Source organism: Amphiprion ocellaris, chromosome 6, assembly GCF_022539595.1.
Source record: "Amphiprion ocellaris isolate individual 3 ecotype Okinawa chromosome 6, ASM2253959v1, whole genome shotgun sequence".
NCBI lineage: Eukaryota > Metazoa > Chordata > Actinopteri > Pomacentridae > Amphiprion > Amphiprion ocellaris.
The window spans coordinates 36,647,336-36,670,885 of NC_072771.1; the positions used below are offsets into that span (position 1 = coordinate 36,647,336).

Here is a 23,550-nt window from a genome sequence, read left to right on the forward strand (position 1 = left end):
TTTTCAAATAAAATCAGCACTTTTAGCAAAAATAACTGAGTTTTATTCTCTTCTTCTTTTTCCTACTACTAATGGCGGGAGGCCAGAGTCTCGCGCAGGTGACTGTTGACTCACCTGTTGCTGGTCTCGCGCCCTACAGGTGTCGCCTCGCCACGAGCAGCACGAGCACCGTGAAGCGCACCGCGATGCGCAGGAAGCCCTTCATCCGGCCTCGGTCCGCCGCCGCTACCGGCCTGTCCCCGCAGCCGAAGCCGACCTCCGGCGTCTCTCCTCCCGCCCAGCTCTTCTCCAGCTGGTCCCCGATCCTGCGCAGCCGCGACGCCAGCAGCTGAGCCACGGAGCACGGCGACGGTCTCCGGGAGCCGCAGGAGTCCCCCGGCAGCAGCAGCGGCTGGTCCGCAGGCAGCCAGCACATCTTCTCCGGCAAAAAAACAAACAAACGCACCAAGTAGTTCTCAGTTTCAGTCTTTGAGGATGTGTGACCCTCCTTCTGTTCTCTCATCAAACCTTAACTGTGGTTGCGTCCCCCCTCTTTTCCTCTCCCCACCTCTCTACTGTATTATTCATTACAGTGTCACATGGTGCGGGGTTTACATCATCTTTTCCCAAAAGAGAGATGCAATGGTTAACTCTTGAGTCTTTTGTTCTGAACACAATGTCCTTCTCGGACATTGTGTTCTCTTTTTTATGCACTAAGTGGGAAAAAAACATGAATTTTGTATTATTTCCAACCATACCCACCCCACATGCTTGGACTCTTAAAATATTATATTTATTTTCAGGATAATTTCCAACTCCGGCCACATAAACGTAAATCGTACTTTAAGAACAGGCGCCTCTATAATAAAACTGCGGAATTAAAAACGCGCGGAACTAAAGTACTGCTGCGTTCCTCGTCGGGCTGTTTATATTGAAGGACGCATGCTTGTTTTGCGTCGGTGCAAGGGAAAGCTTTCCTCATCTGGTCAGAATTCTTAATTTATGACACTTCGAAGTGATATTTTGCCAACTATGAGAGAAAACTATGGCAGAAAACGAGCTTGCTGCGTTCAGGGAGCGTTGGAAACAAGAGTTAACGGGTAAAAAAGACGAAAAGCCGCTTCTTGTTAGTGCTTCTACCTCCTCCCGGGATCTTCCTGGTCAGTCAGGAAGGAAAGACTTGAAAAATACCAACAAGACCTGTAGTTTTTCAGATTTAAAAGAAGATGTTGGTGAAAGAGGAGACATCGAAGCTGCAGCAGAGACCGAGGAGGACCAGCCTCAGTATGTGTCCATTGCACGCAGTTTGCTGGACGGGAGGACCAGTCCTCTGCTGGACAGGATTCAGGAGGAGAGAACCAGGAGAAAGAGACATTATCACAGCATGACAAATGTCTGCAGTGCATCTCTGCAGCAGCAGCAGCCTCAGAGGAAGGTGAAGAAAGAAGAGGAGCTGGTGGATCAACTGATTCAGGATCTGGTATGAGGAGGAGGAGGAGGATGGAAGTGGAGATGGTGACCAGAATAAACTGGGATATAATGTGTTTTGTAATTTGTTCTTTTGCAGAATGAAGTCAATGACATTCCCTTCTTTGACATTGAGCTGCCGTACGAGTTGGCCTTGAAGATTTTCCAGTATCTCAGCTGCACTGAACTAGGCCGATGTGCCCAGGTGAGTTTTTATGTCAACAAGAATAAGTTTGCACACAGATAAAATAATAGGTCTCCTCTCTCCAAGTGGGCTCCAAAGTGGATCTGAGAGGGTGCATTAAACATAAGACTGGTGGTAGATTTTTGTCTTGTTGTCAACAAATCCCATGAAAAAAATCAAAATCTGTAATGTTTTTCTTCCATTTCTCAGTGTTTTCTGTAGCACTCAGGCTTTAGACACAGGTCCTGATTATATACTTTACTGAGCAGAAAGACCTAATAGCTCCTTTTTTTTAAGAGCTGCAAACGTTACTCAAACGTAAGGAAATATTTGATTAGCGGAGGACCAAAGCTGCATAATATTCAAACTAGTTAATTTTTCTGTAGTAGGGAAACACAAAACTGGAATTTTAAGCGAATGACTTGGAGTAGAATCAACTGTAAAGAAGTAATAATGCTAGAATGATTGGGGTGACTTGGGGAGTTTCTATACACAGAAGAATATGTGCTTCTTTGTGTAGAAGCACATATGCACGGAAAATAATAAAAAAAATTAAATAAAAAATGCAGAAAAAAGCCACTTGTAACCTTTTTCGTGTAGTGTAATGCTGGTAAAGACATCCAAAAAGTGTTTTGCTTTCTGTTGCATTAAGACTTTGTGTGGACTTATTTTCCTATTTTAAACCAAGCGGTCTGAGTGTGAGGAACAATTTTGAGCAGGAGCAGAGCAGATTTGCACCCAATGCTGATGGAAAGCATTACAAATTCTGAATGTAAAATGAAGAAATAATGCTTTCAAATTGAAAGACCACCAGTACATTTGCCTTGTTACCTGATGTGGAAAGAATTGGACCACACTGTAGACAAACTACCTGTGTTTGGTCATTGTTTCTGTAGCTGATTTATTTCCCTGCAACAGATCCTGTGTATGTATTTACAACCACATCTTCCCTTTCAGCATCAAACCCTTTGTCTTTAAACAAAACAAAAAAAAAAAAAAACTTTTGTGTCCAAGAACCCTTAAATTAAGAGTTTTATCACCGGCTTCTCCTGTAAAATAGATAGATGGATAGATGGAAAGATAGATAGATAAAACCTTTATTGATCCCTCAGCAGGGAAATTTACAGTGTAACAGCAGCAAATAGAACAGTTGAATATGAGAACCATGTGAGTTTCTTTGTGTCTTCAGCAGTGGAAAAAAAAAAAACTGTGCCATGATATGTTTGAGTTAATTTGCCAGACTTCATATCACTGTTACTGCAAAGACACAACTTGGAAAAAAAAAAGTTGCACACTGTAGTTTTTGGCAAACATTACTCAGACTTGGGAAATAATTTATTGGTTGTGGACTGCTTCCAACTCGACAGTATATGGAATAAATACACATTTGGTAGCAGCGACTACAAAAAAACTACAGTGACTGTAGAATGTGCTAAAAAGGACCATCTATGTTTGGTTACTCTTAGGATTTTGCCTTATTTTTGGTATTTTCTTGTGAAATCCTGCGTCAATTTAACACTTTTAACCTTTAAAACTATTCAAATGCAACACAGAGAAGAAAAAAATCCTTCTTTACTTGAACTTCTCTTGACTCACTGACTTATACAACCTTTGAGGAGAAGTTGCAAGAATTAATTGCCGAATTATACAAATTTTTCTCAAGCTGAGCCACTGCTTTAGGCTGACAGTTGCTGACTGGCTAGTTAGCTAATTTCAGCATTGCTTTACTGTGGTTAATGGAGGCTTCACAGTCTAGAGGTGCTAGCAAATAGAAGAAATCCTCCTCTTCAGATAAAATGACATATTAAACGGTCAAAAAAAATAAGCAAAATTACAACCAAGCAACACAAAAGTGGCTCTTAGTTGAGCAAATTGTCTTGCCCTTCCCTTTAAAGTAAACACCGTGTGTGACTTATTGATCGTGAAGTCTGGAAATAACAGTTAACTTACTCTTCTCCCCTCAAAGTGCTGAATTGCTGCAGGCAGCTTTAAACCTTCCTTAAACTGACTTAATTAGGTACAGATTAGTAAATTGCATTTTGTGTGGCAGACCTGCAGCTCGCCGAGTCCATTTGGCAGGCGGCCGAGCTCGTTAAGCACAAATGAGCGATGCAGCCTCTTAATGTATGCTGACTCAATCCTCCGCTCGCGCTGTCCCATCTCCTCCCAGGTGAGCAAGGCATGGAGAGTCCTTGCAGAGGACAGCGTTCTGTGGTTCAGGATGTGCACGAGGGAGGGTTTCCACGAGGACGCCAGCGTGTCCGACTCCCCCTGCTGGAAGAGCACGCTGCGAGACTGCAGGAATTCAGCCAAGACTGTGAGCTCCAACTGGAAGGTGGGCTTCAACTGTTTACTAGATCTGTCCAAGGGTTCATCTGGTGTTCAGTTTAAATCTCTCAACATCAGTATGAATTTACAGCAGATCATAATGTCTCTCATCAGCGGGTGTAACTCTAATCTAATACTGCACAATAAACAACAATAAAAGTGGGATTTTTTTAACCCTTTGATACACAACATGGGTCAAAAGTGACCCACATTCAATGGAAAATGGGTATCTCTTGACCCATGTTGTGCATCAAAGGGTTAAAGTAATGGCAGGCAAAGATGGTCCTTTTGGTTTATTTAAGTGGGAAGGAAACCATAATAAAGATGTTCATTTTTAAAGCCAGCCTCCTATAAATCTCGTCAGCTCAACAATGTTTTTCTTGCAGAACCGTGTTGGATCCATCAGCCAGCTGCAGTTCGAGTTGGGGAAGGTGTTGTGCGACGTCAGCTCCTGCGACAGCTTCGTCTTAGCCGGGTGAGTTTCAAGGACGCCTTGCAGGTCACTTCTGACATCTGACGTGTGTTAATGTTACCTTTTGACTGCTCATGTTCTCTCAATTGATTTCTCTGTCTATATTTATTTTCTCATATAAGTCTGGCTGGAATATTAATCTTGGTTATGAATGTTTGGATTTATTACTGGGCGTTTACCACCGATGGAACCAGTTGAACTGTGATTGACAGCCAGGTTTTTACATTCAGTTTGCCCTTCTTAGGAACGATGCATTTGAAGTTCTTCACAGTTGCAGAGGTGGACAAAAAGATGTAGAACTTGGAAGCTAATGTGAACAACAATAACTTCACTATCAAGGAAACTATGTCACCTACATACTGTTTTAGACGGAAAAAAAGGTCCTCTCATTGCCTTCATTTTCAGTCCTCCCTGGTGGAGGCAGCGATGGTGACATCACTTGTACATGCGCACACTATTTGATGAGCTGTACTAAAGGCAATCAAGGTGCAACAGTATTTTTCTACTGCGTTTTTTTTCAGCATAATAGAAGTAATAATGAGTAATAAAATGTAGAAATGCAGAGTGGATACTTCAGGTGTAAGGGCAGAGCTCATACATGAACCAAACAAGACAGAATAGAAGTTATTTTACCAGCTGAGGAAGATATTACAGCGCAGTAAAAACCCAATTCTGACAGCAGTGAGACCAAGGTAGTACTAATTATATGATAAATTCACAACGGCAAAAATTTGCTGCAGCAGTTACATTTCATTTTCTAAGTTTAGTCATTTCTCTTAGCTTTGCTAATTTATTGCATCTTGTTGATGTTTTTATTGAGCTCAGTTGTACCTCAAAGTTAATTTTACTTGCTGTGAATCAAGTTTAGATCGTTCTTTTATCTTTAGCCTATTTATTATTATTTAGGCATACAAATTTATTTATTTGTATATGTCAACATTGAAATCATTACTTGCGTACCTTGATTAAAAACCTAACTGATTATACTACCAGTCAAAAGTTTGGACACATCTTCTCATTTAATGGTTTTTCTTTATTTTCATCACTATTTTCATTGTAGATTCTCACCGAAGGCATCTAAACTATGAATGAACACATATGAAATTATGTGGTAAACAAAAACATGTGGAATAAGTCAAAACATGTATTTTAGATTCTTCAAAATAGGCAACCTCTGCTTTGATTACTGCTTTGCACACTCTTGGCATTCTCTCAATGAACTAAATCACTATAAATGATCAATAATTATCAATATTTACTGATATGAAACATTTTATCATGATAAATCTTTCAGCTGTATCATCTAGCCTTACGTAACAGCATCAAATCATGAGTTACTCTTTGATTCCCACCTCTTATAATTAATTATGTTAATATTGCTCTTCAGTTTTCAGCTCACGGATGCAAACTGTGGCGTTTTTTGCACATTTTTCACTGCTAATGACAGTGATGGAAGAGTGCATGAACTGCATGAAGCTAAATCTGTGCTTGAAGTAGCCGGGCTGAGGCAGTGATAGATTGTGAGGGACCACAGGGACCTGATAGACTCAGGAGGAGATGTGCAGCATCCCCAGGGAGCGATGTGATCAGATTCCCTTTGGTCCTTCATCAGAGTCCCATCGGAGCCGACGTCATGTTTGCACCGTTTAATGTCAGCACATATGGGACATGCAGAACCACAGCAGGCTAGAATGGAGCTAAAACTCCTTGCACATACTCTTAAATCCTTCTTTTTATACTGCTGCTATTAACAAATTCAGTGTCAATACTTTCCCCATTATTGGTAGTTAAAGGCTCATTCAGTTAAGTGAAAGTACTTGGATTTGTTTATCTAGAATCAATGGCAGTTACGAGTGATGGAGAATGATTCAATTGTGAAATCTTATTAGAAAAACCAGCGGAATGTGATTCGGCACTTAAAAGGCAACTGTGTCATTAAACCCTTGGAGTCAGACGGTGACATAAAGGCCAGATCTGCTGAGCTTTACACAAACATGTGCGGTTAACAAACTTTCCTGTCCATGAAAAGTTGGGATGAATTTACTTGTCCGTGCTTCGGTGTCACCTTCCTGTTGATAGGTGGCATCGTGGTGAGTTTATTCCCATTGTTTCCTTCCTGCCAGAACCTCGAAAAGCCAAGTCACACACACACATACGGACGCACACATGTACACCCTCTGTCAAACTCGCTGTTGCTGTGTGACACACTGCGGCTGCAAGGCGGATACTTGCTCAGACATGATGGTATCTGTGGAGGTGGCAGCTCTGGCAGTTTGTCGTCTCCCGCGGTGCGAACTCATTGACTCTGGCTGGAAAGATGAAGCTGAGGAAGGGGACTGTGAGCAGAATAGAACAGAACAGAGGCCTGTAGAGCGTGAGGGGGCGACTTTCTCGGTGAAGGAAGGGCTTTATCACGTAGATGGGATCAGTTGAGGCTGCACAGGAAGGAGAAAGTCACTTTGGAGTCTGTTTAAAGCAACATTACTGGATGAAATTGAACTTTTAGGCTGCTACATGTTGTAATTTATGATCCATTAGCACAATGCTGAGGTTCCTGCTGGTTTGCTTTCAAGCACAGCTTTGTACGGAACGAGAACAAAAGCTTTTCGTGTCTTGTAAGTGAAAGGCAGCACAGTTGTATACAGCTTTATTTTTGCATCATGTGTAGGGCAACTAACAGTTTAACTGGCCTGTTCTTTCCTCAGTTGAATCATTTTGCCTCTTAAATGTCGAATAATAATCTAAAATATCCCATCACGGTTCCCCAGTGCCCAAAGCATCACTTTTGCACATCTTGTTTTGCCAACTAACTATGCAAAAGCCCAGAAATAGACATTTCACAATTAAATATAACAGAGAAAAACAGCAGATCCTTTTAGAGAAGAAAATATCTTGTTTGCATGAATGTTTATTTTGCAATTGCAGATCAATTTTCTGTTGATTTACTAATAATTCAATAGTTTGTCGAATAAGCAGGCAAAAAGAATGTTGAAAAATTTAGGATTTTTAAAAAAAAAAAAGTAATCCAAAATGCAACAGAACAGCCTTTCAAACTTGATAATTAGTTTATTTCCTTTATTATATAATTGCAGTAAGTTAACCAGTAATGTTATTAATTCTGCTTTTAACTGTGGTCTTGTTTGTTTTTCAGCAGCAATAAGCTTTCAGAGTTCCGTTGTACATTATATTAAAAGTAATTGATACGCTGTGTGCGAAAACAACATTGGTGTTGTTTCGCCCAAACAACACCAATGTAATCCTTGGAAAGATCACGTAACAAAGATATTAGAAAACAAAATAACAAGTCCGAGTGAGTAAAGGAGGAAAGTGTGAGAGGGGAAATGATTCAGCGGTGAGAGGGTGACGTCAGGTATCGTTGAAGAGAGAAACTTCTCAGCCTGGGATGAAAAACTGGGCTGCAGCTCCTCTGTTAGACTCATTAGACTTTTTGTTGAAAACTAAATATTTCGCTTGTTTGTGTTGAAGGTACACGTCTGGTGATGTGAGGCTGTGGGATACGCTGCACTGGGACTCTGCAGCTTCTTACCTGAAGGCCAACAGTCTGTCTGCTAACACAGAGCCCAGACCACATGTTAGTCACGTCCAGGTCAACGGCACGGTGGCTGCTGCTGCATATGAAGATGGTAAGTGTGTCAACTTCACCACCTCTGGACGAAAGTAAGGCTTCACAGTCATCAATATATACACTATAGCTTCAAAAAATGCTATTATTTTAACCTGTCTGGGTCAGATAGGTAGATGGATGGATGGATGGATGGATGGATGGATGGATGGATGGATGGATGGATGGATGGATGATGGATGGATAGATGGATAGATAGATAGATAGATAGATAGATAGATAGATAGATAGATAGATAGATAGATAGATAGATAGATAGATAGATAGATAGATAGATAGATAGATAGATAAAACCTTTGATGATCCTGCAATGGGGAAAATTTCAGTGTTACAGCAGCTAAGACAAAAAACAGTACAAAAGACAAAAGTTTAATGGATATTTGCCCCAAATGTCATTCATCAGCCTTTCTTGAGTACCAATAATCAGTATCATCCCTGGAAAACCCATGTCGGTCGATCCCTAGTTGGAATCGGTGCTGTTATTAAGCTGTGTGTTTGTGTTTAGGATGTGTCGACCTGTGGAGCACAGAAACTGGTGGGCAGCCCATCCACCACTACCAGAGCCCAGGGAGGATCCAGGCTTTGGCTCTGAGCCCCGACAGCCCCGTCCTGCTCTCCGCCGCCGGATCAGACGTTCGGCTGGACCGTGCCGATGACTGCGGCTACTGGAGGACGGCCTGCCAGGCTCAGCTCCCCAGCACTGTGAGTCAGGCACTTTGGTTCTGCCTCATGCTGATGTGTTATTGTGTTAATTAATAGGTTGTGATTGTTGGCTTTTCTCAAAGTTCTATCAGTGTAAATTGGGTTTTTGGACTGGTGATGACATGAAACTAAAAATGTAAAGATTTCAATTTGGGATGTGGCATGTTTTATAATAATAATGATAATAATAATAATAATAATAATAATAATAATAATAATAATAATAATAATAATAATAATAATAATAATAATAATAATAATAATAACTTTATTTATATGGTACCTTGTCAAAACAGAATAGTCAGACAGAGTAAAGAAGAAAAGGAAGATACTTAGGAAGACCAATAATAGAGTTTAAAATGGTAAAAGATTTTCAAAATGAATCAATGCAACAACACCAGATGAAATAATAAAATGCCACAAGCAAAATAAGGAAAAAAGCAAGCTGAATAAAATAAAACAGATCCTTAAACACCAGATTAAAAGTAATGATAATAATAGTAGCAATAGTAAATAAATAAAATTATAACACAAATAAATAAAAGGTCAAAGAGAATGAAATGTACAATAAAATAAATACAGATAAAAAAAAAGAAATAGACGATAAACCATACAACTATACCTGACACATTTTTAGCTTTTATGATTTGTCCAATTAATTGATCATGATCGTCATTATAGTACATTGTTCAACATATGGCTTCCTGAGAAACTGAAAACACGCTCATGTAAATTATTGATTAATTAACTATAAAATGCCAGATCCAAGCATGGGAAAAGAACAAATGGAATAAAAGAAAACAGAGGGGAAAACCATTGATACAAAGCTAAAAATAAATAAATAGATTAAAAAATATATTATTATTATTATTATTATTATTATTATTAATAATAATAATAATAATAATAATAATAATAATAATAATAATAATAATAATAATAATAATAATAGTAAATGCATAAAATATATACCTAAATAAGAAAATAAAGAAAAGGTCAAAGAAAATGAAATCAACATATACACTAAATTAAATTAAAAAAAATCGATTAGTTGGATAAAAATCTACAATAAAAATAATCGTCCATAAATAAAAATAGAAGAAAAACAGTACAGCTACATAGTATACATTTTTATCTTTTTTAAGTTGTCCAATTGCTTAAACATGATCATTATTAGAATAAATTATTCAGTATATGTCTTTGTGGTTTTTGTTGTTTGACTTAGTTAACTTTTTAAAGTATACCACATTTGGAATTCAGGTTTTATGCCTCAGATGTGTAAAATAAGCAGTTCAGTGCTTGATGAAGTCACTGTACCGGTAAACTGTGCCTTTCTTTTGTCTTTTATGGCAGGTAGACGGTGTGATTTTGGTACCAGGCAGGGGGCAGCAGTGTCCACTGGCTGCTCTGACAGCAGGTGAGGCTGTTTACCTGTTGGACCCCCGAGAGGAGGAGCCTCGGACCCTCCACTCCGTCTACGGTCATCCCGTTACCTGCCTGGATGCCTCTTACTCCCAGGTGGCGTTCGGGGTGAAGCGAACCGGCTGGGCCATGCATGACGGAGGCAACAAGGTGGGCTCAGTTTCTCTGTTAAACATCAACCTGCAGTTTTTAGATGCACCAAGAGAATCTCATTGACTTGAAGGAATTGCAGTGACATTGATAAATGTCTCTTGAACAACAATATACAACATTTCAACCAGAGTTTAATTAACCGTTTCATGCAAAACTGATCCCTTTGGTACGATCCTAGCAAAGACACCCTTTTGTTAGCAAGTTTATTTGTTTATGGCACAATTACAAGTAGGGAGATCTTAATTGATTATGTTGATATAATAATAATAAATGTGAGTGAGCTTTACATAAACTAAAGATGCTTTACATGCATAGAACTGAAATGATTGAAAATCTTTCCAAAAATAAATAATAATAATTTGCCTTTGTCACAAATACATTATAACACTGTGAAATGCTGCTTTCCGCATATCCACCAATTGGTGGAAGAAACATGATCAGCCACAGTACAGCACCTCTGGAGCAGGAAGGGTTAAGGGCCTTTGCTCAAGGGCCAGACAGTAGCTGCATCGGGGTTTGAACCACTGACCAGTAGTCCAGAGACTTAACCATTGCACCACCACTGCCCCAACTGAAATTCATGTCTTCATCTGCTTCCATGTAGCTTAATTTGCATCTTAGTTTTAATTAGCACTGCAATATATATATCATTTCAGCTATGAGACTATTCTGTGTGCAGTAGTTACATCACAGCATTTGCAATGTGAAGGAGGGTAAATTACTTGAAATTTTCTACTTTTTCTAGAACTTTTCTGCTGGTTGGTATGAAAAAAGTCTTGCATGGTTGTCATTTTCCATGGCTAACCTATAAGAGATGTCTTTCTGATAGTACATAATTTACTCCAAATGAAGGCTTTTTGTATTTGTTTTTATAAACTTTATTTCTAAAACATAAGGTTTTTGACATTCAGGCTCCACATGTGCAGCAGCAAAATGGGTTATAAACAGGAGAAAAACACTGAAAAGTGAGATTTTGGTTGCAAAAAAGAAATGCAACAAAAGTTTTCTGGGACTTTTTCAGCTAAAGAAAGGATAATTTTGAGTAAAAGTAGCTACTTTGTTGGTAGTAATCTTGCAATTGTGCCTCTACATGAAGCAACACAATTGAATCCGGTCATTTAATTAAGCAACACAAATCTCTGTATGATAAGTGCAGATCTGAATGTCATTCAAAGCAAATTACAAAAAACATATTGAATGCCTTTGCCAGTGTTACACCATTTGCACAAAGGTACAAAATGGCTTTTTCCAGCTTTTTAAAAATATTCCTACTCTTAATGCAGATGCGCTCCCATACAAATCACACAGATTATTGTAGGATGGTTATTTCTGTGTATTTTGCAGAAAAACATGCAATTGCTTTGCCAATTTTTTTCTAATATCATGGAGCCCTAGTTGATAAACTCTGAGTTTAACCATTTGCAAATCCAGCAGAATAAATTGTTCTGTAATATTTGCATCTAACACCTTTTACTGAGCAGGGAGAGAGCTTGCAATCTGACATTTTCGATCTGTCATTGTGTTTTTCTTTGAAGGCACAGCTGATTCATAAAATATCCAATATGAGAAGCATGTCCACAAGATTAGATCATCAATGAATTCCTTATAAAGCAGCAATTCAGCAGTTTTGTGCAAAGCAAACTGATGTACTTACTATCTAGTCATTGATTAAACTCTTAAAAAATCGTCCACATGTACAAAAGTTACAGTTTAGAAGTGAAATGAAAATGATCTGAAAATGAATGAATCTGCTCAAACACTGTAACATGGTTTGTAATATTTGTCAGTGATCCAAAAACTGATTCTAAAAGGGAGTAAAAGTATAGAAAGCCTGCTCATTTTACTCATCTATCTTCTATCATATAAAGAACATCTTCTAGTAAGTAAAAAAATTGATTTTTCTGGAGATCTTTAATTTAAACCAAGATTCTACAGCAAAACTACTATAAGGGTGAAACATCCTGAGACAGTGTTGTAATGATGCACCTGCAACTTATTTCTTAAGTTTGCATCACTTTAACCAGAAAAGAAAGTTCGTACCGTTCAAATGTGGCTTGATCTTTTGATCCACATACTGCCAGTAATACACAAATTATGATAATGATTACCTCCTCCTACAGAATCACAATCTAGTGTTTGTATGTTAATGCGACTGATGGACCCGTTTCAAGGTTTTCTGTGTTTGAAACATCTGCGAAAGACAAAATACAGCAACTAGATTGCAAAGCCGCGGAACTCTGCAGCTGGATTTTTACACGTGTTCGAAAAAAATCCCCCCAAGAATCGCTGCCTTGACCTCCCAAATTGGAATGAAAGGTTTCCATTAGAGTTAACAAGGTCACCCGTGCTCTCAACAGGTGCGTAATGAAAAAATGGGAAGTTGTACATGGTAAATAATGTGCTGTTTTGCCCAAATGGAACGACGCATGTTGTCTCCTGCAAATTCAGTTCATTGAGGGGGAAAAGCAGTGAGGACAAAGGTTTTGGCATTAGGCCACCGTCAGCTTAATCACCGGCTCCTCGCTGAAATATGCGTCTTTTCTGTCCTCCTAAACGAATTAAGCTCTTTGGGGGGGAAAGATGCCTCATCCCTTTGATAACCGGAGCCCACTCTTCATGTTGTTAGCATTTAAAAATATGATCTGCACTCAACTGATTTGAGTTTTCAGTGTTTGTTGGTGTGCATCGGTGTAAGCCGGGTCTCTTGGCAGTGTGATCACTACTACTTTTCGTCCCCTTAGACCCCTCGAGTCCCCTCAGAAATGAATGTCGTGTACCTGCAGGGGATTTGTTTATAGCACAAATAGGCAGCTTAAATAGCGGCAAACCCTCTTTAGGCCTCTGCTCTTAATTACTAGTCTTTAAGTGTCCTTAGATCAAGTGTTGTTGCTTTACCTGCATCTGTTTGCTTCTAATAATACTGTGTTTCTAAGGCCCCCGTGCTTTTAATTGACTCTTAAGCCTTTACTTAGAGAGCACAAAGAGCCGAGAGACAAACTATTCTATTGGGATCAGGAGGCAACCAGTCGGCAGTCATTATGCTCAAGTTCACTTCATCAAGATGTTATTTTTTTTCTTTCCAGCATTGGTGGATAACAAATGCTAAAGTAAGCAGCTTCGGACAACATTCAAAGATTATTTTTATTCGAGGAGCAGATGTCAGTCGGAGGGAAGAATGGCGGTTTAGTTGTAGCTCGTCTGTGTCTGCAGCAGTCCATTTGTGATTGACGGGTTTTTGGCAAAGCTGCCGCACTGACATCATCCCGACCAAGAAAGCACAGCTGGAAAACTGTAGAGCTCATTCAGAGGCAGCACTAAAGCACCACACAGTGGAGCAAAGGGAGACTAGCAGTGAGGTCTGAGTCGAGGATGAAACAAAACTACGTTGGGGGATGTAAAGGCAACAAAGAAAAACTGACTCTGCTGCTCAGTTTTTTGTCCATTTAATCAGCTGTGTAACTATGAATATCATGTAGTTAAGTTGAGGCAGGTTTGGATAAGATAAGATGAGCCTTTTTTCATCCCACAGTGGGGAAATTTGCAGTGTTACAGCAGCAAAGATAGTGCAAACATTTAAGGAATGTAGTGCAAAAGTAAAAATAAACCAATATATATATATATATAAACACTAATTTTAGAAATACCAATATTACACATGTCAGTGGTATTTCACAGAGTAAAACATCTGAGGAGTCTTAATATTGCACAGATTTGTCTGTAAGTAGAAAAATACCAATATAGTATATAATATATGTACAAAAATAGATATTGCACAGGGTTTTTAAAGTGCAAAATACTCATAATTAACAGAATGTGTCAATATTGTACCAAAGAAAAGTACTCAATAAGAAGAAAAATAAATGTTTTTTTAATTTGAAAACTGTCAGGTTTGTCAAGTTCCAATGGATTTTTCTTTGGATTTGCAATATGTCTCAGATTTACTGTATTAGTATTTATTAAAATAGCTTCTTCATTGTTACAATTTGCTGCTTTTTTCCTAATTTTATGATTTCAAATTGATTCTCTTTGGGTTGTGGACTTTTAATTGGACAGCAAGATGTGAAGATATCATTTTAGACTCTATAATAACATCTATAATAACTCTATATCTAACTCTCTATTGTTTCATATTGAGCTTTCAAAATTATAAATTAGTACTTGTTTAAATTCACACCCAGAAATATGTGTCAATAAAGCTGAAGTTAAATAATTTATATTTCAATTTGAATTGCTCAGCCTAAATAATTGTGTAACAGATTGAATTTGAATTGCAAAATTGATTTTGAAACCAAAACCTAATACCCATATGGAAGTATAGAGAGATTTTCAGTGAGAATCAAACACAATTTCAGATCAACTGAATTCAGTTTTAATCTAATAAATTCAGTATCAAATTTAATGCTTCAAATTCATCATACATGATGTCACGAACTCTAACTGAAGGAAAATCAGGATTTAAAACTTGAACTGCGTTTGCATAAAAAAACATAAAAGATATCAAAATGCAGATTTGGATGAGTAACATTCAGTGTCTTGTGACTGGTTTAAACTTTGAAGTTTCTGCTGTAAAATCTGCCAGAGCTTCAGGGTTCCAAAGATGGCTTCATTTTAGCAGTTATCTTGCTGACTCTCATTCATTTCAATGGGAAGTTTAACACAATTTTTTTATAATTTTGCAAAAAAACTTTGGACAAGTTGCTACCAAAAGACAGAGCACAGCATTCCTGATTGGGTTGCAGGTTTTAATGTATGATTTGTATGGATCTTCTTAAAGCGGCAGGACGAGTTAGGTGCTGAAAATCATGTCGGCATAATCTATGATAAGAATAAACCTGAGCAATTACAATAAAAGTGTTTCAATGCTTATGCACGGACACATTTTATATAGAATACAAATTCAGTTTGTAGTGGCACATATTCCTGAGCATTCCAACAGTTAAACCACTGCTTTTCCTGCTGTTAAATGAGATTAAAGAAGCCGAATCTGGGATTTTTTTCCTCTGTTTATTGACATTTACAGACAAATTGATCAATCAGTAATTGGGGAAAAAATGTATGCTTCTCAATTGATAGTGAAATTTAAGTTTTATCCCAATAAATGAAAGATAATCTGATTAGAGTAGCTTATATTTCTAATAACTGTTAAAACTTCATATTAATGTGCAGTTCCTTCTTCACATTTTTTTAATCTGAAAGCTCACCTAGGTTTTCTTTTCCTTTTTGTGTTTGTAATTTGTTATTTGTTTTTCCTCAAGTTCTTAGAAATCTTTGAGAAAGCTACTCAGGAATTGTTGTTGATTAAACCCTTATTTTCAGCATTACAAATAAATTTGTCTAGACTTGAGTCTTCCAAAGTTAAGAATGAAAAGCAGCGTCTCCTTTCCTATCACTGCATTTGAGATTTGATTAATTTTCCTTGCAGTACAGAACAAACTTTCTTGTTTCCATAGCGAGCTTAGCAAAAGCTCCCATTCTAACGATGCCATGCTTCCTAATTAAAACATCTTACAGATTTAATTATCTTGTCTGTCGCTCTCGTTACGCTTTTATTATCAATTTCATACTGCGAAGAAGACAAAGCATGATTTGGCTGTAATGCCTTCAGTAAGGAAACATATGCTTCATTAAAATCTGTCAAGATGCACGGAGGTGGCATGCGAGGAAGTCATCTAACACCTTTTTTCACACAGAGGAGTGAAACATTTTAATTCACAGCATCTTGACTTGGATGAACTGAACCGCGCTGTTACATTTTTGTTAATTTGATTCAGCGGAGATCATTGACTTTGCTGCAGATTTGTGAGAAAAAACTGTGGGTTTGGAGTACAATAGCTGCTTTGTGTTGATGATATTGAAGATTATTTCTCACACCTCGGCCTCGATTAATGTTCAGCTCGCAGCTTTTCTTCTACCCTTCCTTGTTTTTTGTCGGTGTGTACATGTGTGTGGGGTCGAAGCCGGTCTCCAGATCCTCATTACTACTTGCCTTCTTCTTGCCAGTGGACCGGGGACGCCCAGGCAACCGCCCAGCTCGTGGCTCTGCATTCAGTACGAGCTGGCGTCTGCACTGGCAAACTGTCCGTCCACTGTGGTGGATCTACCGCAGAGCACAAGTGCTGTCAGAAAACCTGTCATCTGCTCGTTGCCTACAGTTCAGAGGGCTGGTTGGATGGATGGAAGGAAGGCTGAGTGGTTTATAGGCTTTATAGCTGTAGGGACGGATAGCAGGAACATGGATACAGGTGTTATCACTAAGCAGGATGGGCATCAGTCCATAATGATCATTTATTCAGTAGAATCATGGACAGGCGGACTGCTTCCAGGTGGAAAATAAGTCTTAAGTGGAGATTTTTAGTCGACCATGCAAATGTTTAAAAGAATGTTAGTTGAATAAAGCAGAATTTGGAGTTTGGCAATGGTGATTTGAATGCAAATGAAAAGCCTACAGGTGGAGATGAGGTTATTAAATGCTAAATGAATGCTACACAAACATCAGTGGGAAAAAGTTTCATTGCTTCAATACACAACTCTATTGCTCAGGTTGAGTTGTCGAATGAATAGACCTGTAGGATGGGTGGAAATACTGCCAGAACATTAGTGTGTGACCTCCTGGACTGATCTTAAACAACTTTTCTGGGTTTTACTTACCAATCTTATCCAGATAATTTAGCAAAAGCTCATTTGTGTGTGTTGCAATGAAAGTATCATGTGAGAGTAATAGCAGATTTGCCTGAACTAGCTTGCATTTCTTGCTAAAGCCAATTCCCATATACTTTCAGTATACTTTTAATACAAGACTTATGCACAGTTTTATTTGGCATTTAATTTGGCTCTGATCTTGTCACTTCTCGCAAACACAGACAAAGGCCCACACAACAAAGATTCGAGAAGTGACGCTAAAAACCTACCCGCAAAACCACATTAGGTGTCGCTTTGTAGCAGTTACCCTGTCTGAGGCTTATAGGGACAGACACCGAACAAAAATTTGTAAATGCCAAATGGAAATTGTGTTTTCTGACTTGGAGAAAAAGCAAAAAATCTTATTTAAATGAAGTTTTGTTCATGTAGCACCAATCATATGTCATCTCAGGGTACTTCACATAGTATTTATTGATATCTTTCAGACATGCCACAATACAGTTAAGGCAAAAATATATATGAATCATACAAAATGAAAAAGAAAGAAACCCCAAACCTTAAAATAATGTCTGAAAACATATTAATTCTTACCTGCAACAGCTCTGTACATCTCATATCTTACTGTGTCCGATTTGCTTCAAACCTTATACCTATAAAAGACCCCTAGAACACCTTTACTGTTCCACATGTATTCCAAATTTTTTGTACGTTTTCCTAAATTGTTTTATAGTTGTCCGGACTATTCCATAAATTTACCCTACAAACTGATGAACATCTGCTCTTTGGAAAGAAACTAATCCAAAAGAAAATGTGCAATTTACAAACATCCTCTCCTCAAACTAACGCTGAACTTCCAGACTTTCTGTAGTAAGATTGCTGTGGTGATTAACAAATCCAAAAGATTCACACTTGGCAACAGTGGGAAGCAAAACTTACCCTTTAATGGGAAGAAACCTCTGACAGAACCAGACTTACGAAGGGCAGACATTTGCCTTGACTGGTTTGGCGTTTAACTAGTGACAAATTCTCAACCACTGAGTCAGTCCACACCCTACTCAGACAATGATCAGACATTGTGACCAGTACACAGACACTCCTTTGACTAGTGACTATAAAAGGCCAGCTTAAAATGCAGCTATACTCAAATGATATAACACCACAGAAGACAGACGAAAGATGAAAGCGGACTATTGCACGCAGGATGCCGGCAGGTCAGTTAGGGTTTTAGTCGCAGACTTGAATGTCCACATTTGTTGTCTAAGAAATCATTGCAGAAATCTCTGGATTGACGTGTCTGACAACTTCATCCTGTCCCCCAGAATGTCTTCCAACTTCACTAAACCTTTCAGGAAGAGTGGTCAGCAAATGGGTGACACAATGTAAATGGTGGACGCCACTCTTGATCAGTCAGTTATCATTTACAATATGATGCATTCTTGATTGTTGGAATAGCAAATACTTGTTGCTGTATACTTAAAAGAATGGATTGAATTTGAATTTGCTGAGCCATCCTGAATGCAGCTCTTACTATGTACCTATTTGCACCTTTGAGATATTGCTGGTGCTGTTCAGGAAAAACCATTAAGTTCAACAGGTATGTCAAAGGATTAAATTGGAATGTCTGCTTTGATTGATTAATTTTTCTTACAACCACAAACCAATAGGTTTTCTCATTCACTGCGCTACTAGCTTCTTCTTGCTTGTCTGCATAGAAGTAAAACACAGCTCCATACAAGCCTCTAAACAGAAGTACAAATAATATAAGGGTTGTGTACTGCAAAATTATATATGAAGTACAATCATTAGACTTGAGCATTTTGTGCTGCAAATAGAGCAAGTTCCAGATTCTGCCGTGTCCAGTGGGATGAGTTGGAAACGTCAATTGCCATGAAACCACAAACCTACAATTACCATGCATCCGGTCCAATGTGCAAATCTCTGTTTATCCACATGGTGTCTAAACCAAATGTAGCTCTGAGCCCATATTTATTTTTGATGTGGGTGTTTGTGCGAAGACGGGGATGGATGGGGAATCGTGGTACGTGTAGGGGAGCCAGCAGTCTGCAGGTTTCCATTCAAACCACTCATCCCAGCAGGTAGCTTCAGTGGCGAGTTCCTCCCCTCTACTTCCCAGAGCATCCATCAGTGGAGTCAGCTGGTGGCTCGTTTTGTTGGCCTGCTGATAGTTGGCCCTCCACCGCACATGATTCCTGCTCTGTGATACGAGTTTAAGATTCATTAAACCAAATTCTGCCAAATGTGTTCAACAATACAGGCGGCCTTAAAGGTTTTCTCGAAGGTGCAGTAATAATTATAAAATTTTTCATCTTTCTAAAAGCATGGAGAGTAATTACATTAACACCCCCAGTACAAGCCACCATTAGGGTTTTCTTTTGTTTGCAAGCCTCTCTGGAGCTCCAACGAGTGCATTAACCTAACAGCTCCTCTAAAGCTACATTCACGACTATCCTTCCTCAAAACATGCTGCTGCTCTCTCGTAACAGTCCACAGTATTATCACAAAACAGCTCCTTTTTCCTCCCTCGGCGATGCGTCTTCATTTTAGCGGGAAGATATTTAATGAAAATATCTTCCCGAATCTGCCGTGATTCATTGAGAACAGCAGGCTGCACCTTGTTTCCTCGTCTCCCCCTCCACCTCCCTTCCTTCTTTCTCAGTTCGTCGTCCCCCCTTCTCTCTTCTGCTGTCCAAATCCTATCAAGCTGTCATTTCAAAGTCCGGTGTGATTTGGGCTGCGCCCCGAGGTGGTGCACAATTAAAGCTCTGCTTGGCCCAAATAAGGGGCACACAAAAACTGTTGGCGCCTCCTCAAGGCTTACATCATTTTTCTCCTCCTCTTCCTTTAAACTTCTTTATCTTTGCTGCTGTCTCTCCATCCCTCCCTCTCTGTCTCCTCTCTCCTTTTCTCTCCTACCTTTTGGCTCTTTCTCTCTCCCTCCCTCCTCGATTTAATTTCTTTGTCGATTTAATTATTCAAAGACAATTTTGCCTGGCGGTTATCCTGTTTGTTCTGCCTCGTTTGGATGAGAAAACACCAGCCGCTAATTGACCAATTAGGCCAGCTCCAGATGACATCATTGTAACTTTTATGAAGAAAGTTTATTACGGCCGTCGAGCCAAAGGCAGTGCATCCCTGACGGTAATTGAAGTTTGCCTCGAGGCTGTTGTTTTCCCAGTTTGAGTGCTTTAGTTCTGTGGTGCTTTTAACTAACTGGAAGGGATAATAGTTGTATTTCTTCTATTGTTCAATACAGGACTGCAGTATTTTTTGCAGTATTATTAGTTGTACATGGATTTGTAACACTGCATTGAACGGAGAAAAGACAAAATGCACCAGAACTGGTTGAGGATCTAAGAGAATTTGATGCACCTTCTGACTACAGAGTTGTATTTAAAGGTGAAAATAGATTAAGTGATTTAGACACCTCCTCTGGTGAAAACTATGTTGTTGTTTTTCTTTTTACCTTGATGATGTGAACATGTTTTTATGTGCTTTAAGACACATCCATCTTGATACTGCAGCGTACTGATGACAGGCCTCTGTAATACAGATTCAAGCTTCAGGGGTTTCCTATGTCACAAACCTAAGGAGCCAGTCCTGTCATCTTGCAGGGTGGGGCTTTCTGTATCATTATTCCTCCTCAGAATCAGGTTCCTGAACAAAGTTAAGGCTGAATTACTCCATTATTAAACTTCCCAGAGCAGTTTTATAGTGTGTCAGCAGATACATGGGTGAGCTGGTGTGCTTGAGCTTCATCACTCAGGGACAGGTGAATAAAGAGAGGTAGGGACTTCATAGATGTGCACATTGCAGAGGAAACAATGGTGTAGAGTGATATTTAGGACATTGTAATTTTATTTTCACCGAGTATGGTTTTAAATATGTACATTTGACACATAAATTTGAGTCTTTAGGGGTTAAATCAACGATCGTAGAGGGAATCTAAAGATAAAACTATGACTTCACTGTGGATATATTAATGAATGAATAAATGTATGAATGAATGTTTTTTTAATATACACTGGACATATGCATTTATATAAATTGATAAAGTGTAGTCACAATATTTCCACAGTTATTCATCTTTGTTGCAGAGTCTCTACTCCTTCAAATTAGACTGAAATGAAACAATCACTATGATGTAAAGGAACTGAATTTTAGCAGTTATTTGAGTCTTTATACCTGCGTTAGACTAATAGTGTAAGAATTGTAACCCTTTTTAGAAGAGATGTACGTCTAGAATTTACGATTTTACATCTAAATTAATTTCAGATTCTCTGTCCAGAGAAAACAGTGGCTACACTAAGATATAAGTCATTTTAAGGCATTTTTTTCATTCAAAATATCTGTAAAATATGTGAATTTGACACACAGATTTAAGTTTTCAGGGGTTAACTGAACGATCGGAGGGGGACTATAATGTTTTTATATATAGTCGTGTAGTTAAAATATTAAGGCGGTTCTTCATCATTACTGTGGAGTTTGTACTCCTTCAAATTAGATGTAAATGAAACAATCACCATGAGGTAAAAGAGCTAAGTTTTAGCAGTAATTTCAGTCTTTATTTCTGTACAAACTAACAGTGGATGGATTGTAGCCCTTCTTAAAGAGAAGATATAACTAGAGAAGCTGTATTCACTTTACATTCTGTTACATAAAGTCATTCTTAAGATATTTGATTACAGATTCTTTATACAAACTATAAATTCTACAATCCAAAGACATGAACGAATACTTTTGCGAACAGTATATTCTCTAGTGATACATATTCAGGCTTACTTGCTTGTGTTGGGAGCTTTTTTTTCCTTCTGCCTAGTTTTTGACAGCTTGACTGTTACTTGACTGTTTGGCTCCTAAAGCTCTTTGGTTGCATCGGTTGTATATTTAGAATGACTGTAGAGCTGCATGGGTCACCAACTTTGCAACGTATGGATTTGTAGGTTGACTTCAAGGTTGAATTTAACATCTGAACAAGAACGATGTGTGTTCTTGAATTCCAGATCCACGTCTACAGCCTGGAGACGAGCAAACCGACCGTTTGTGTGGGAAACTCTCCGGGAGATTTCACCTGCATCAACCTGAGAGACGGCCCCCCGCATCTGTTGGTGTGCGGAAACAAAGACAGAAGGTAGGAGACACACACACACACACACACACACACACACAAAAAAAAAAACCACTTAAATACAGATGGAGAATACACAAAGAGTGTTGGAGGACAGAAGAGTGAGACAGGAACTTCAGCTAAGTGGAGTGTGTGTGCGTTACACGCCTGATGATGGAGGCTGGGAAGCTGAGGCTACTCGAAGTGGAGAACAGGTGTTTAGAAAATGTGTGAGAAGACAAGGCTTCATTTAATTTGTGTGGTATTCACACTTCACAGACAAACTGTTGCCTTTAAAAACAAAGCTTCCTGAAAGCTCGGTGAAAAAGAGACACAGGCATTGAATTGCTTGTGAGAGAGACGTTTTGTTCTTTGTCTTAAATATAAATGTTGCTCCTCATTGTCTGTCTCCTACATTACCTGGAGGATGTTATAAAGGAAGAGTGGAAAAAAAATCTGGCTTTCTTGACACGCATGCATCCATGCATGTGCACACACTTGCCACATTGCTAACCTGGCTCTCCGGTTGAGGAAAAAGACACATAAAAGAGCCATTCTCATCTATTCTGCACTTGTTAGCGGATGCTGCGGTGCATGAGCTGGCAGGAAAGGAAAAATCCCTGGCGTGTCTTCGTCCAAAGCTGCCCCCGCTGTTTCTATTCAGCACCAAATCCATCTGGCTGTTAAGTAGTTGGCTTAAAGCGAAAGACAGACCACATCGTATTGTTTAGGTTCTGTTTTTTCCCCCTCTTTTTAGTAGTTTTGACTTCTAGCGCTCGTACAAAGACAGAAAAAAACCCACTCAGTTAAGGATGTTTTGGCTTTGCTTTGTTGTGGTAGAAATTATTCAACAGCAGCATTTGAAGGAAGAATTCAGCGCTTTGCTTTGGGATCAGATTTGGTCCGGAGAGGTGCACACACCAGCTTGGCTCTTCCACTTTGGCCCCAGCTGATGCAGCACACAGTCGAGGACAAATGGAAATGGGGAGGGATGCCGAGGAGACAGTCGGCAAATCTTGGCCCCTCGACAGGGTGGCTTAAGGCCAGAGCCTAATGCATCCCTTCTTTTTGTCCAAATGAGTTCTGTCCCTCTGTTTTTTGCGAGATCCAAGGAGCAAATGAGGGGTCCAGATAAGGGCTGTTGGGAAAGATGCCACATGATGTGTAAACAGGAACCATGTGGGCAAAGAGCAGAATTGGATACAGTATCAGAAAGGGATGAAATAATGAGCGCCGTACCTGTAACTGCTGGTCACTTATTGTTATGCAGAACTGACTTGAGAGCACTTTGCTGACATCTTAGATTGGAGTTAACTTTAAAAACTTTATATGTTTGATTTTTTTTTGCAGGATGGCTCTATATTCGCTCAACTACAAATAGATGGTTTTTCATAAGTTTGTGCAAACATTTAAAGTCCTTTTTTTTTCATTTAGCA

General features: G+C 39.0%; 1 protein-coding gene across 1 annotated transcript in view; it reads left to right on the forward strand.

Moving 5' to 3' along the window:
- The first annotated feature begins 899 nt into the window (after positions 1-899).
- Positions 900-23,550, forward strand: part of fbxw8 (F-box and WD repeat domain containing 8) — a 30,182-nt gene continuing 7,531 nt past the window's right edge. Inside the window, exons 1-8 of the mRNA XM_023276269.3 lie at positions 900-1,459; positions 1,547-1,651; positions 3,801-3,965; positions 4,345-4,433; positions 7,917-8,074; positions 8,579-8,775; positions 10,129-10,347; positions 22,011-22,138. Coding sequence (XP_023132037.1) covers positions 1,025-1,459; positions 1,547-1,651; positions 3,801-3,965; positions 4,345-4,433; positions 7,917-8,074; positions 8,579-8,775; positions 10,129-10,347; positions 22,011-22,138 — 1,496 coding nt within the window. The 5' untranslated portion in view covers positions 900-1,024. The remainder of the gene's footprint in view (positions 1,460-1,546; positions 1,652-3,800; positions 3,966-4,344; positions 4,434-7,916; positions 8,075-8,578; positions 8,776-10,128; positions 10,348-22,010; positions 22,139-23,550) is intronic.